Raw genomic sequence first — 14,873 nt, 5'->3', positions numbered from 1 at the left:
ATTCTAACAGTTAAATCATCTCATACTAATTTCACAAGCACAATCTACTGTTTAGAGTGGAGGTTTGACCTTGGTATACGGAACAGTGGAACCCAGTTAAGTGTAAAACCCCACATGTTTCATACATATGAACACATGCATGCATGTTATCATGAGCTAATAATTAATAATATTTTTATAATTTTTAATACATTAATCACCAGAAATACAGCTTAAAAATACTGTCAGTCAAATTTAATCAGCACTCAACCCTCTGCTTGTGTGCTTACACACTGAAGGTGCCAGAAACAGTGTTACAGATAGCACTGCTAAAATTCAAAAGCATGTTGGCACCATCCCTGATTTATTATAGTAACGATCAAGGTTTGGATGCTTCTTATCAGAACTGATACCACAACAGATATAATTCTGCTCTAATACCATGATGAAGGTGAAAGGATTTACAAAAACGTTTCTCAGTTTCACCCAAGTTTCCCAATGAACAAAACAAACACCAAGCTGCAGAAAGAAAACAAAGCAAAAGCCAAACACAGAGCAAGCCAAGTGAACTGCCCCCCTTCCTGATGTGCTGTACAGTCCCCTTTTCTCCAAATTTCACCCTGGTCAGCTTATTCTGCCAAAAGGCACCCATGCTGTATTTCACTTTGCTGCCTTTGTCAGCATCCTGCAGAATAATTATTTTTGAACTTTCAGTTCCAGCAAGTCAGCTGTCTTAGATTCATTTACTGCACATCGTGACTTGCAGAGACTGCTGGAAATGTGTACAATGCTGTGGCAGAGACTGGAGAAGAAGCAAATTATTTTAATATGTTACTTTAAATACATAACCTTAAGTAATGATTTATCAGATGATATTCTGTCTTCTTATTTATGACTATTGTTGAAGGCCTCGAAACCTGCATGGTTCCTGAAGTCTGAAATTTCCATAGCAGAGGAATCCGTGATTTGCTGTGAATCTTTTCAGCCCTCAATAGATGGGGAAAGATTGAAATGCTCTGGAGATGAGTCCTCTTTATTTCTTTAATGAAAGGCTGTATAATATATTTTCTATATGGCTGCAGCAGCTGTCAGGGAGAGCATCTCAGTTCAGCTCTATTATGGGAGAAGCAATACCCCATCCTATGGCATCAAGATACACTGAGGGGCCAGTACTGATTGACAGCTTGTCACCATGACGTCTTATTCCATCTCTGTTATGGAGAAAATTAATGTCACACCACCAGCCTTATGACTTGCTGTCATCTTAGAACTGCTCACCTTTTACCAACGCTCTAAATAACGTTTCAAGCCCATCGTCTCACGGTGGACAATCTGGTCAAGGGACATTAAACCAGATGACTGTGAAATGTCATAATAAAAATGGAATGCTAACAACTTCTTCTCTAAACTAGCTCCTCTGGTTTTTAAACTGTGACAAGGGGGACCATGGGTTCAGCACACCAGTTCTGAAAAGGTCATACAATCTCTCTTGGTCTGTACCCATTAATGCGCCCCCCTCCTCACCCCAAAAGGAATTAATCTTTTCAGACAATTGTGGTAAAATAATGGTTCAAACAGTAATGCCTGTTTAATTCGTAAGGCTCTGATGTTCAGCTACAAATGGTTAAATGACAGTAATAGAGTCATTTTCCAAGGCTATTTGATCTGATGGCAAGGTCAGCTCATTAACTGGTTTTGGCTGCAGAAAGGGTGCAAAATACATTTCTCAAATTGTAGCTAGATTTTTTTTTTTTAAGAGGACAAAAAAGAAACCCCAAAATACAGCTACTCAATGGGGAAAAGTACATCTTGCTCACTGCATACACTTCCTTTGTATTGGTTCTGAAGGAGAGAGATGAATACCAAAGACAAATCAAACACCAGTAAAAAATAAACTGCTTGAATTTCAGTAACAGTTATCACTTCTTTCTTCTGCTACCCACCAGTCATTTTAATAAAAACAGTAAAATTTATCACAAAGGTACATTGATGCTATAATTTTCCAAATACACAATGAGAAATTCATGCTTCTGCAATATGAACATCTTCCAAAAAAATAAATATTTTTAAATGCTTACAGTAATGTAAAACCAAGAAAATACACAAATCTATTGAATATGTAAGAAACAGAAATAAATAGATTGCTCTTATACCACATGATTTTGCTTTACACTGGGAACAAAAACCAATTAATAATACAGTTGCCACATGTTTCTATACTGCTACTGAAATTATCAAAACTATCAGTATCACTTGGCTGCCATATCACCACACACAATAATTCACAGAAATACAGTACTGTTGCACTTGTAGCAGGAAGCATGTCACTTCAAAAACATATTTATTATTACATTTATTAAGGTCTATTCTTACAACCACAAGCTGTCTATGTGAATTCCAAAATGTGCAATAACTCTCTTAATTGTAAATATTTTTCAAAGATGGTGCACAATACCTTAGCTCTCAGTTGGTTTAGGAATATTATGTTTAGTCTCACTAAGTCACCTCTATTAAACTGTGTTTATGATAACACTATTGGTGTCTGAGTTGTACAAGCATTAGCAGACAGCTGATTCAGTGGAGATAGCCAGAATAAATTTGCTGAAGCGCACATCCTGCTAATCTGTTTGAAGAATATTGTAGAGCATTAGTACTAGCACTTCATGTTATCTGCACAGCCTGATAAGGTACATCTTTATTAAATCCAGTTATTGAAAGGATGTCAGTCATGGAATAGGACTATTTTAAAATCTTAAAAAAAATAAAATAAAATTAAGCAGTTCTTTGTTAATCAGAGGTTTAATGCCTGAGTGTCTAGAGAAGCCTTTCTAAACACCTGGCAGCATTGTACAATAAAAGCTTTGTAATTTTAAGAGGAAATACCTATGCTTCTTTTTTTTATTTTATTTTTTTTAATTTTATTTCTCCATGTGCAGCGAAACAGTTACTTTTAGTGATTTAAGTACTAGCGAACACTGGAGTAAGAGCTCCCCTCTCTGTTGATTTGATAAAACTACACAGATTCTGAGTAATGTGTGGAAAATAAAAATATTTTGCTTTGGAATATTTTTAAATAGAAATATTGCTTATTGTGATGACACAAACAATTATTGTGATGGCACAAAATACTAGTCCAGCCTGTAATGTGCAGGTAAAAAAAAAAAGTTTTCTTGCCCTTTTCTAGATGTTCAAGAAAAGCTGAAAACTGCTGGCATGTCAAACCATTTGGAGTAAACACTCACTAGAAAGTATACAGTCACTGACTGACCCCTTAGTTATTTTGTACTTGGTAAAATTATCTGCAAGGCAATAAAACTAACTTCTTTAACCACATCAAATAGCTGAACCACTATGTTAAAAAGCCCTATTGTATAAAGAGGATTTGTGTCCTTCTTGATGTTAACTGTACCAGCTGTGATAACACTAGTAACTAGCTTAAATGATTGTTACTGGCTGAGTGTGATAAGAATATAAGAGATGTATTTATGTTTTTCCTCCCCCAATAGCTACTATTTATATAAGCAAACATTTTGCAAGCAAAGGGCGAAAGAGAAGCACTGCATACATATCTCTTCAGTATCTCCTCTCGCTCCTTCTGGTCCTCCAGGGAGTTGGCGGAGAGGTCAGAGATAGTGACTGCAGCTGAGGCTGTGAGAGTGACCAGCAGCACCAGGTATCCCTCTCCCTCCTCCAGCGGCATCTCCAGTTTGTGGGTTTGTTCTTTACTCAGGGTCGACAGGTCAACCTGGCACCTATGAACAAACATTCTCCATCAGCATGCAGATTTCTTCACATCAAACCAGAGCACACTGCCCTACTTGCCTTCAGTCGGACAGACAAAATAAGTAGAAATCCTGTTCCTTCCCAGCTTGTGGGAGGATTTCTCTTCAGCATCAACCTATGCCGTTTGTTTGACCTTCTTTTTCTTTTTTTTTTTAAAGGTACAACATGTTTTCCCTGTGAGCATTAAATATTGAAAAGAATGTAGACACTAGAAACAAGGTTAATTAACGTGCCTTACTCGAATGCCGCCAAAGAGAATTTTAAAAATCCAGCTTTGGATGCAAACTGTTTTTTTAAATACACCTCTTGTATAAACACAAAATGGAAGTTTTGATGTGAATATTTTTCATGCCATTCATCTAACAACAGTAAAAATCCCCCAAATAAATAAATAAATAAATAATTGAATAGAAAATCTGCGCAGACTTAATTGTGATGGAGTTGGCATGACTGAGCATAGAAAACCAGGACTGAAGCACCACCCAAAAGGCTCAGCTCTCCTGCAGTAAGCTGTGCATGGCTTGTGGTCAAAGCTCCAGGCAGGCATCTAGGATAAAACCTTATGCCACAACCCCCTATATAATAAGATGACTCTGGTTGTAATGAGCAGGGACCGCTTATAACTGCACAGACTGGCTGAAGCCTGCTTGATCCCCTTCTGAATTAACCCGGCTTGTACTGTACACTGAGCTAATGAAGAATGGCTTTGTACGTGCCAGCCAGCAGAAATAGCTTTGCAACACCTTTAAAAATAAAAGGTAGAGCACTGAAGGGAAAAGAGTATCACTGCTAACAATGAGCTGTCCACAAGCTTTTACCTTAGGGTGAGTCATTAGTCTGTGCAAAGCTTAGAAGTTTTAAAATACCTTAGGGTGAGTCATTAGTCTGTGCAAAGCTTAGAAGTTTTAATATTTTAATTTGTATAATTCACTAATTTCAACTTTCCTAGATTGCAACTCTGAGCACGCTAAGAAATTTAACACCTATGCCAAATGTAATGCCACTGTGCACTGCTCTGGAATTTCCATGAAAAAGCACTATTTGGAATACTTCTGATAGCATCCCCCAGTAATGTTTTGCCAATTCATTACTCTAAATACAAACAATAACAGTATTGAAATAAAGTAAATGAATATATTCTATATACAGTTAAGTCACTGAATACTCTGCTTTCAAAAGCGACTATTTAACGTGACAACCACATGTTCTGTATGCCACTCTCACTAAACTAAACATCTAGCAAACTCTTTTCATAAAATGTCAATTGATTTTGAAGAGAAAGATAATGTGGTGACCTCAGCACCAATAAACTGAGAAAAAAGTGGCAGACACGAATAAATAGGCATTTAAGGACAGGAAATAGTCAATTATGAGAATAAATGCAGCCTCATAAAACGGGTCCTGTGCTATCACAGGCAGATTAAATTTGGTACAGGAAAATTTTGTTTTTATTTTTTTTTAAATTTACTGTCTGCAGTGCAGCTGTCAAAATTGAAAAAGCTCATAGAGTAACAAGGTTCAATTATTTTACAACTGAAAAATACCTCCAACTGACATTGAATTCTGAGCTGATTATTTACATTTTAGATTGAACCCTTTTAATGATCAGGAGTGAGAAATTAAATTAACAACTGTAAGGAAAGAGTAAAGCTGTTGTTAGTGCAGCCTGGTGGTCAATGTAAGTGTCATACACGTACAAAGACTGCCAAATTATTATTTAGGCTGCAGTAAGGTGTGTAAAGCCCTACTCAAGATAAAAAATACTGGAATCAAGTATCCAAAGCAGGAGATGCCCCTGGTTTAAATATTCTTTGATAGTTAATTTCAAAACAGATACCACTCAAAAACACGTCTCAGCAACAATCTTTAAACAATAATCATCGAAAGACCCAGACTAAACTCTCTTAAAGAAAGTCACTATGATATAAGTAATGTAGAAATAATCCACTTCTGATTCAAAAACAGGCACAAAAAGCTACCCCACCAGAACAGAAAAATCTACATGCATCAGAAAACTGTGATGACAGTAAAGCTACGTGGTTTACATCAGAGTTCCAAGTCCTCCAATTCCTGAATTACAGGACACTTGCAACATTAATAGTCCTTGCTATTTTTTATTTAAGTCAAAAGAAACAATTGGTTTTACCTGTGCACCTTTGCTATATCTATAAAATGTTCCTAATATCCTAACATCTAGAATGAAGACCTAAGAAACATGTCACCACTGTCTGCTTGATAGATCTCCATGAACACCCCATCACCAGCTTGGTACTTCCTAAAACCATACAACAGGTCAGAAGTTATCTGGAAGCTTCTTCCACCAGGTGCCTTAACCATTTTAACAGGAAAAATACCTTCTGAGGGCCCGTAGATAACTTGATGAAAACAGTAACTAAAGTGGGCCAGCAAGAATGCTGGAGAGGGGCTTTGGACAAGGGCCTGTAGGGACAGGAGAAAGGGAAAGGCTTTAACCTGACAGAGGGGAGATTGAGATGAGATCTTAGGCAGAAGTTCTTCCCTGTGAGGGTGCTGAGGCCCTGGCACAGGTTGCCCAGAGAAGCTGTGGCTGCCCCATCCCTGGCAGTGTTCAAGGCCAGGTTGGATGGGGCTTGGAGCAACCTGGTCTAGTGGAAGGTGCCCCTGCCTGTGGCAGGGGGTTGGAACTGGATGAGCTTTAAGGTCGCTTCCAACCCAAACCAGTCTGGGATTCCATTAAGGAGTGGCACCAACGTTTTTCATGGAAATTCAGGTTGAGTACATTTCTGTAAGTACACCGCTGGGTGAAAGCACATTTCTTGTTCTGTGCCATGTCCCCTCCTCTGCCTTGTAGGAGCTTCTAAGGAACCTGGTTTTACTGAGGCACTGGCTAAACACTATCCTAGAATACCTTTAGAATACTTAGAACCCTATCCTAGAATAAACTTTACAGACATCAGTAGGAAACTCACAAACTTCTATTTGGCTTAGTTTCCTTTCAAGCCCTGAAGTTAACAAAAAATTTCTAAAGATAAATAGCTTTGGAAAGTTCAAGTTGACAATGCCCCTTTACATATTACTGAGAGTATATACAAGTATTCCAAGCTTTAAAGCTTTAGCAATTTTGACTTTTGCATCAGTTAAGATGTTCTGTTAAAAGATATTTGTCACAAACAACTGTTCCCATGGAGAACAAAGATGCTTTGAGGATGAAGGTGAATTTGAATGTTATCAGAATGTGATGCAGAATGATACTGTTGTGGCAGAAAATTTTGTCTTGCATTCTCAAATTGAGGACAATGAAAAATTACAGCCATTTGAGACCATAAGGTGCATAAAACTGCCAGCTGTCATGAAGCAGGAGATAATAGTGATTATAGACAACTCCATTTCTCATGGAATTCCTAGTTACATGGTGCTGCTGAAAGAAAAAGTTCTCCAGCTTTGAAGAAGTCAGCCTGAAGAATTCATAGAATCATATAATGGTTTGGGTTGGAAGACCAAAAGGTCTTAAAGACTTTAAAGACCACCTGGTTCAAACCTCCTGCCACAGGCAGGGTCACCTTCCATTAGACCTGGTTGCTCCAAGTCCCATGCAACCTGGCCTTGAACACTGCCAGGGATGGGGCAGCCACAGCTTCTCTGGGCAACCTGTGCCAGGGCCTCAGCACCCTCACAGGGAAGAACTTCTGCCTAAGATCACATCTCAGTCTCCCCTCTGTCAGGTTAAAGCCATTCCCTCCTTGTCCTGTCCCTACAGGCCCTTGTCCAAAGCCCCTCTCCAGCTTTCTTGTAGCCCCTTTAGGCACTGGCAGCTGCTCTAAGGTCTCCCCTTAAGGAGCCGTATTTTCTCCAGGCTGAACCAGCCCAGCTCTCTCAGCCTGTCTCCAGAGCAGAGCTGCTCCAGCCCTTGCAGCATCTCCGTGGCCTTCTTTGGACTCACTCCAACAGCTCCATGTCCCTCTTGTGTTGTTGCCCCAGAGCTGGACACAGGACTGCAGGGGAGGTCTCCCCAGAGTGCAGCAGAGGGGGGAGAATATCCTCCCTCGACCTGTTGCTCAAGCTCTGAGGATGCAGCCCAGCACATGGGGCAGTTCTACGCTCATGCGCACACTGCCTGTCATGCTCAGTTTCTCATAAACCAACATCCCCAAGCCATTAAAAATGGCCATTAATTTCACAGACAGATTTTCAAGCATGGCTATACATGGCATTTCAGGGAATTTCTTTTTTTTTAGTGCAGTTTGAGTATTTTGCATCTCTCCATTGCCCCTCAATGTATGGTCCCTGCAGTGCCTGACCCATGTCAGCATTGGAAGTGGTAGGCAGGGGCTCTGGCTGGCTGACTATTCCAGGAGAGCTATGGAGGCACATCTCAGACTAGCTCTGCATATGAGCATTATCAAGTGCCAGGTGGATCTGGATTTTTGGCTTTTGGGAAATCACGAGGAAATAAAAACATGAGTGCCTCAAGCTCGTGTACCAAAGTATCACAAGAAAATTGCTGTGGAAACAGGGTAGAGCTCCCATGGAAGGAAATCTGAAGATTCAAGGGGAATCCACCACTTCTCTGAAACTGTGTTGAGTGTGCTAATCACCCAAACTGTTAGAAATTCATTTCTGATTTATTTTTAATTTGAAATATGTATGGCCTTTGGTTCTTTTAATGCCTTCGTTTACTCTGTTGTAAAAGCCTTTAGTGCTCGGTGTTTTCTTCTAATGAAGGTACTTACATATCAAAATCATCTCTCTTCTTGATCTTCTTTTTGTATGCTAAACACCTTCAGCTCCCTATACATTTCCTTGGAGCATATCTCCTACAGCTCTCAAATGACTTCTTGTAACTTTTCTGATCCAGTGAAATTCTCCTGCATCCTTTTGAAAGTGTGGAAGCCAGAACTAAATGTAGTATTTTATTATCAGCATGTCTAAGAGGTTAAAATCACCTCCCCTCTCTAGTTCTAACAGAATCTGGAATGTAAGCCCGCATTAGCACCCTGGTGAAATGTCCTTGCTAACGGATGAATTACAAAGGTAGCAACATGACATAGAAGGCCTCTTAAAAGCCAGGTGGCCAGGCAAGGGAGAGACAGCAGACAGCAAGATCATTTTCTCACATGACAATATAAAGCATAAAAGAGGAATTGGCACAATCCTAAGTGATAGGGACAGAATAGCACCACTTGGCTACAACCCAGGCAACTTAATTATCATCAGGACTTGTTCAGGAAGACAGCCTTTTAACTCCACTGTGATCCAGGTCTATGCTGTTCCAAAGGATGCCAGGGAGAGGCAACTGTGTGATTCTGCAATTAGAACTGAGCTGGACACACATCAGAAGCAACGAGGCATAAACTGCTACAATCTGTGAGACTCCATATCCTTTATGAGCAGAGTACAATGTTCCAGTAAAAACAAGAAACAATCAGAGAGGGGAAATTCTCCAAGAGAAAGCACTGACAGAAAATGACATGGTTCGGGGGGACAGGACCACAGTAACGTGAAGTTCTTGAAAGAACCAGAGCACGGAATTCTTACGTGTAAAGATAATGACAAAGAAATAAAAAGACAGATCCTACATGATGCTTGTGATTGGTGGTCGATAAAGGTGGCCGACTGAAAAACAGATCTCCCAAAGGAGATGGAGACTGTAACTTGGCTAAGTAGGACACTGACTCTGGGGGAGAGTGGTGGTGAAACTGGGAAGAAGGAAATGATCCCTGGGAAGATGGAAAGGATGCCAGGAGACTGGAGAATATTCCCAGGAAGTTGAAAGGCGTTCACATGAAGCTTGAGAAGGTCACTGGGAAAACAGAGAGGATTCCAAGGAAGCTGGAGAGGATCCTTGGAAAGCTGGGAGAACTCAGAAGGACCTGGAAAGGGGTGCTTTCATGCAGTAACACATGGAAAGCAGGAAAGAGCTCTGCAGTTTGGGCTAAGTCAGTCTTGCAAATGGAAATATGAGAGCTAGATGAAATACAGGACAATGTCACTGGTCAATGAGCAATTCCTGAATACAGTCAGGCGTTTATTGCTTGATGAAAGAAAGCCTATGCCACAAAATGCTGGTGGAGGATTTTGAAATGACCAATTAACATCTTCCTAAGTACAGCTCTTCACAATGAAACCACGGATTTACTTTGAAGACCACACAGACAGAAAAAAAGTAGTTGCAGACCTTTTGTGTGCTGGTATTTTCTTTGTTGTACTTGTGGCACCGCCATACGCTCACAGACAAGTGCTGCTAATGTGTCATATGTGAAATTTCTTTGCAGCAAAACAGACATCGTTCTGCTTTCACAAACATCGTGTCTTCCTAAATGGTTCTCTTCTCACTAGTTGATCCAAACAGCTTTGCAAGAGCTGGTGTCGTGGTTTAAACCCAGTCAGACAACTCGTTCACTCACTTCCCCCCCTTCTTGCCCTCCCCCTACTCCCGGAGGGATGGAGAGGAGAATCGAAAAGAATGCAGCTCCCACGGGTTGAGATAAGAACAGTTTAGTAACTAAGGTATAACACAGATCACTACTGCTACCACCAATAATAACAATGATAAAGGAAATAACAAGGGAAGAGAATACAACACCTCACCACCAGCCAACCGATAACTTGCCCCCCCCCAGCCCGACCAAGCTCCGACCAATAAATTTTTTCGGAATGTCACCAAGAAGGAGAAAAATGACTGCTACTGCTGAACCCAGGACAGCTGGGAAAGCTCCAACCTTCCACAAATCCTCACAAATACCTATTTTACACCCCTAACCGCTTTTTACACTTATTGTCATGCTCCTCATGTTTGGGCAGTTACTCCACTTTTCCTTCTCCCTTGCACTTATTTTGCCATTCTTCTGTCATTTGGTGGGAGGCAGGGGGTCAGAAGAAGGATCCATAAACATAATCCAGAAATATAATCCAGCTTGTGTGCAGCATTCTGTATTTCAGAATACATTGGAGAATACTATCAATTTTGCATCAGTATGTGGACATAACAACTATCAGTAAGAGCTGTAAATAGTGAAATACCTGATAAGAGAAAGTTTCTGAAGATATGTGAGCCAAAAGTGAAACTTTTTTGGCTTTCTACCAGAACAGCAGTGCCCCTGCACTAACAGAACTTAAAATTTTGAGGGATAGTAATAAATAAGGTGTGGAATACCTAAAGGCAAAATTTTGAGATGCAGTATTTATATCCAACTCCCTTAGACAATTCAAAAATGGAGATGCTCAGCACCCCTCAGGATTTGTCAAGGGCCAGCCTACCAGCAGCACTTTAAGATTTTAATGATTTGGGCAAAATCTTCATTTTACATAGAGAAACAGAACTGCAGAAATTTAACTTTAGTCTTGTTTAATCAACAAACTGATTTGCAAGTTAATACATCATTCTATTGCATGCATCACCAAAAATCTCTATAGCTTCATTACTGTGAAAAAAAATACAGTTAAGGTATAGCAGGTTAGGTGCTGAAAATCTCAATTCTTAGTTTTTAATATTTTAACTTTGTATTTCGTAATTATGGTGTCTATCCATGCACACGTGCACACAAAAATAGATCTGAATCTTCATGACAATATTCAGGGAGATTTCGTGTTCTACAGATAAAATTAATAAATAGCCTTAACAATTACACAATATTCTACACAATTGTTCTTAATTTGCATAAGATAGGAAAAAAAGATAATATCATCTACAAATACTGATGAAAGTAGATCTAGATGATGTAAACAGTAATTTCCTGGCAAAAATATGAGTAAAATTCAATGTCATTTTAACAATAAACACACATTTTTCACAATAAATAATGCTATAAATCCTGCTGTACTGGACTGCAAATAACTGCAGCTGAAAAAAACTGTATGACATGGGATTTACTTATCCTGTATGTTCACAGAAACAACTTATTCTCTGACAGCACTCATTCTTGGCAATTTATTGCACCTGTCAGCAGCCAATTTGTTCAGATTACTGCTATGCATAAATTTGCAACAATCATGAGGATTTATCAGCTGATTATTGTAAAGGTGACAGTCAGGATCACCCTCAAAAACAGAAATGATAAGCAAGTTAAATAATTACATGAAGACTAAAAGCATTCCACCTTCATTTTGATCTTAGTATTAGCTACATAAACCTACAGCAATATATGCTGATAATAATAGGAGTATATTGAGTCAATATGGATGAGAAATTGTTCGCTTATAGCAAAAAAAGTGAATGTTGTATGTACTCAAACTGAACAATATACACACAGACTTACGTATTTCTACTTATCAGATGAAGCAATGATTAATAATGCTCTCTCAAGTCCATATGCTTGTTTGAACTCAAGAATGCTGCCCCTGTGGCTTTAGCTGCTGGTGCTTTCCAAAAAAAAACCCAAATTTCTAGAGCTCGTGTCTTTGGACTTGGAATCACAGAATCAGGCTGGTTTGGGTTGGAAGGGACCTTAAGATCATTCAGTTCCAAGTCCCTTCCACAGGCAGGGACACCTTCCACTAGACCAGGTTGCTCCAAGCCCCTGCCATGAACACTGCAAGGGATGGGGCAGCCACAGCTCCTCTGGGCAACCTCTGCCAGGGCATCACCACCCTCACAGTCAAAAATGGGGGGTTTTTGAAACAAAAAAACCCAAGCAAACCCAAAACCCAAAACAAAAACCAACCAATCAACCAGACACCCCCCCTCCCCCCCCCCAAGTCTAAACTCTCATGATGATGAAAGAGTTGTGGGTTTTTTTAAAAAAAATAAGATATTCAGAGGAATGCCAGAATTTAATCTCCTGCATGATGAAGCTCAGTCCTGGTTAAGCCCTGTGATTCATCATACAAATCAGCATCTGGTCAGAAATATGTCTTTCTTGAAGCTTTCATCTGAAGTATTTTTCCAGGCTTCTGAAATCCCGAAAGAAACATTGAAGTGGTTCTACTATTTCATTTTTTTCAGAGTATTCCAAGATGAAAGTCCACAGGGTGCTACATCCTTTAAATTCTCATCGAAAATGCACACCAACTCAAATGAATTGTATAAAAACACAGCGCTCAAAGAATGGAAAGCCATCACTGTCTCCTTCCAGGAACTCCCATACTGAACTTGCCTGGGCACCAAGATGAAAAGGGAGCTTTATGACAGTTCTGTGAAAGACATGTCTTTCTCCTTCTCTGAATCAGGATGCCATGCTGTAATTCACACTCTCTAAACACCTTCCTCTCTCTTACAAACCACCCCTTCCACTTCCACGCTCCTCCTGCCATGCCACCCCAAAGCCAGGATCTCCCTTTCATGTCTTCAGCCTTCTTAAACATCTTTATGTCCTCCTGTTCTCAACTACAGATTACAGCCCAAGCCCTTGCAGTCTGAGCACACGTGCCACTGCCACCTTGTCACATTCCCAGCTTCACCTGGCCCTGAACATGTTGCAGCCTAATGAGCATGACAATACGTGCAGGGGGCACAGACATCTACGTTCCTGACTTCCCACTTCTTTTATTTCACTGAAGTCCAGCAGAGACAGATTATGACTGCAGGAGAAGTTATGACATTATGCTTTGGAATAAAATCTGCAAGTTACAGAGTTTATCATAGTAAGAACGTTTCAGCTTAAGGGGATTTCCCATCCTGTTTTCAGAAGGAACCCGGAGTTTGTCCCTTCAACCTCTCACCCGGCAACCCTCTTCTCCCACCTCCAGCTCTGTTTGGAACTCCTGAACCAATCTTAGGGATGGCTCTCTTCAAAGAGATCCCCTGGCAAAGCTGCTTGGTAATGCCTGTTTTTCCACTAGCCTTCACACATGTTCTGTAGCAGATGAACATGGGGGATGCAAAACCTCAATACCATGGATGAGAGGTGAGAACCACTCCTTAAACAACTTTTTCTTTTGTTTTCTCAATTTGGTCTGCTGTGCCCCTCAATGAATAGGATCTCTTCAATCAATGTGTCTTCTCCCTAACCATAATTTGGCCATGCAGGACATCTTCAAGCAATAATTATTTTCATTTGCATTTAATAAAATTATTCCCATATAACAGCTGCTACTTGCACATTGTCAAAGAAAGGGGGCAGATCACTGTCAGATGAGAGGGATTCCTCTTCATTACTAAGCAATGCAAGAATATCACAAGCAAGTCTATTGTTTCCCTCCCATAGCCTCATTATTACTTTCTCTGGAACCTGAACCAAAATATTAAATATACTTCACATGCCTTGAGAGTCACAGAGACTTAATGGTGGAGCATGACTTGGTCATGGTTTAGAAAATTAATATGCATTTTTCATAACATACACACACTAGCAAGCCTTTAGTGTCTCTACCAAAATACTTCCAAATTTTAGAGGCAGCCTCGAAAGGAGAAACTGGGGAAAAGAGAGGTCAATGTAAAGTGGAGCTGTCAAGTGTCAGTGATTTTTATCCACAGTGACTGGAAAAGAGTGTCAGAAAGGAGGAATATTGAGACCTATTTTTGTATTCAGATTGAGCTTGACAAATGACAGATTTTCATGGAAATCTTCATGGTGAGGAATTTGTTTGCAGGTTGCATTATCCAGAGATAAGGTTCCAACAGAAGGTGAAATGGGAGAGTGTCTGAAAGGACAAACTGAGGAGGCGTTATGCATACACTGTCAGCAGAGTGGCCACAATAATCAGGAGCAGCAAGATTCCAGGGAAAAATACCACTGATCTTGTTAAAATTAGTTATATACTGTAGAAGCACTACAGATCAGCTTTGCCTAATGAGTACTTTTTTTTAGTTTAAGTACTACATCTATTTAGGAAAATAATATAAAACAAAACAAGGTTCTCCCATTGAAAAATGCTGAAAGCTTCAAGCATTCTTCTATGACTTCTCATGCTATCAAGTATTTTTAGCCAAAATAAAATGTAGAATTCACTTGTTACTTGCAAAATAGCATGCACGTTACTAAAAAGGGACAGATGCATAATTAAAGACGTTCAACTTTTTTAGGTATCTGAAAAACTACCCAAGCAGATCACATGTTTCAAGTTACAAATTTTCCTTCTCTGATTTCTCTATCACATTCTTATTTAGATTTCGAGTGCCTTTGAGCAAAAATGGTGTCTCTTATTTCATGCAATGCTCTTACAAAGACTTTATAATTACTGGTAATAGTAACAAC

At 39.7% G+C, this 14,873-nt stretch overlaps 1 protein-coding gene across 2 annotated transcripts in view; it reads right to left on the bottom strand.

The window, feature by feature from the left end:
- Nucleotides 1-14,873, bottom strand: part of MCTP1 (multiple C2 and transmembrane domain containing 1) — a 260,031-nt gene that overhangs the window by 112,731 nt on the left and 132,427 nt on the right. For both annotated transcript variants that reach the window (XM_062617486.1, XM_062617487.1), the window contains one exon: nucleotides 3,545-3,731. In XM_062617486.1, the coding sequence (XP_062473470.1) occupies nucleotides 3,545-3,731 (187 nt within the window). The remainder of the gene's footprint in view (nucleotides 1-3,544; nucleotides 3,732-14,873) is intronic.

The sequence above is a fragment of the Pezoporus occidentalis genome, unplaced genomic scaffold (assembly GCF_034315485.1).
Source record: "Pezoporus occidentalis ecotype Australia unplaced genomic scaffold, CSIRO_AGI_Poc_V1 ctg197, whole genome shotgun sequence".
Taxonomy (NCBI): Eukaryota; Metazoa; Chordata; class Aves; order Psittaciformes; family Psittacidae; genus Pezoporus; species Pezoporus occidentalis.
This window is presented reverse-complemented; position numbering and strand designations above follow the sequence as displayed.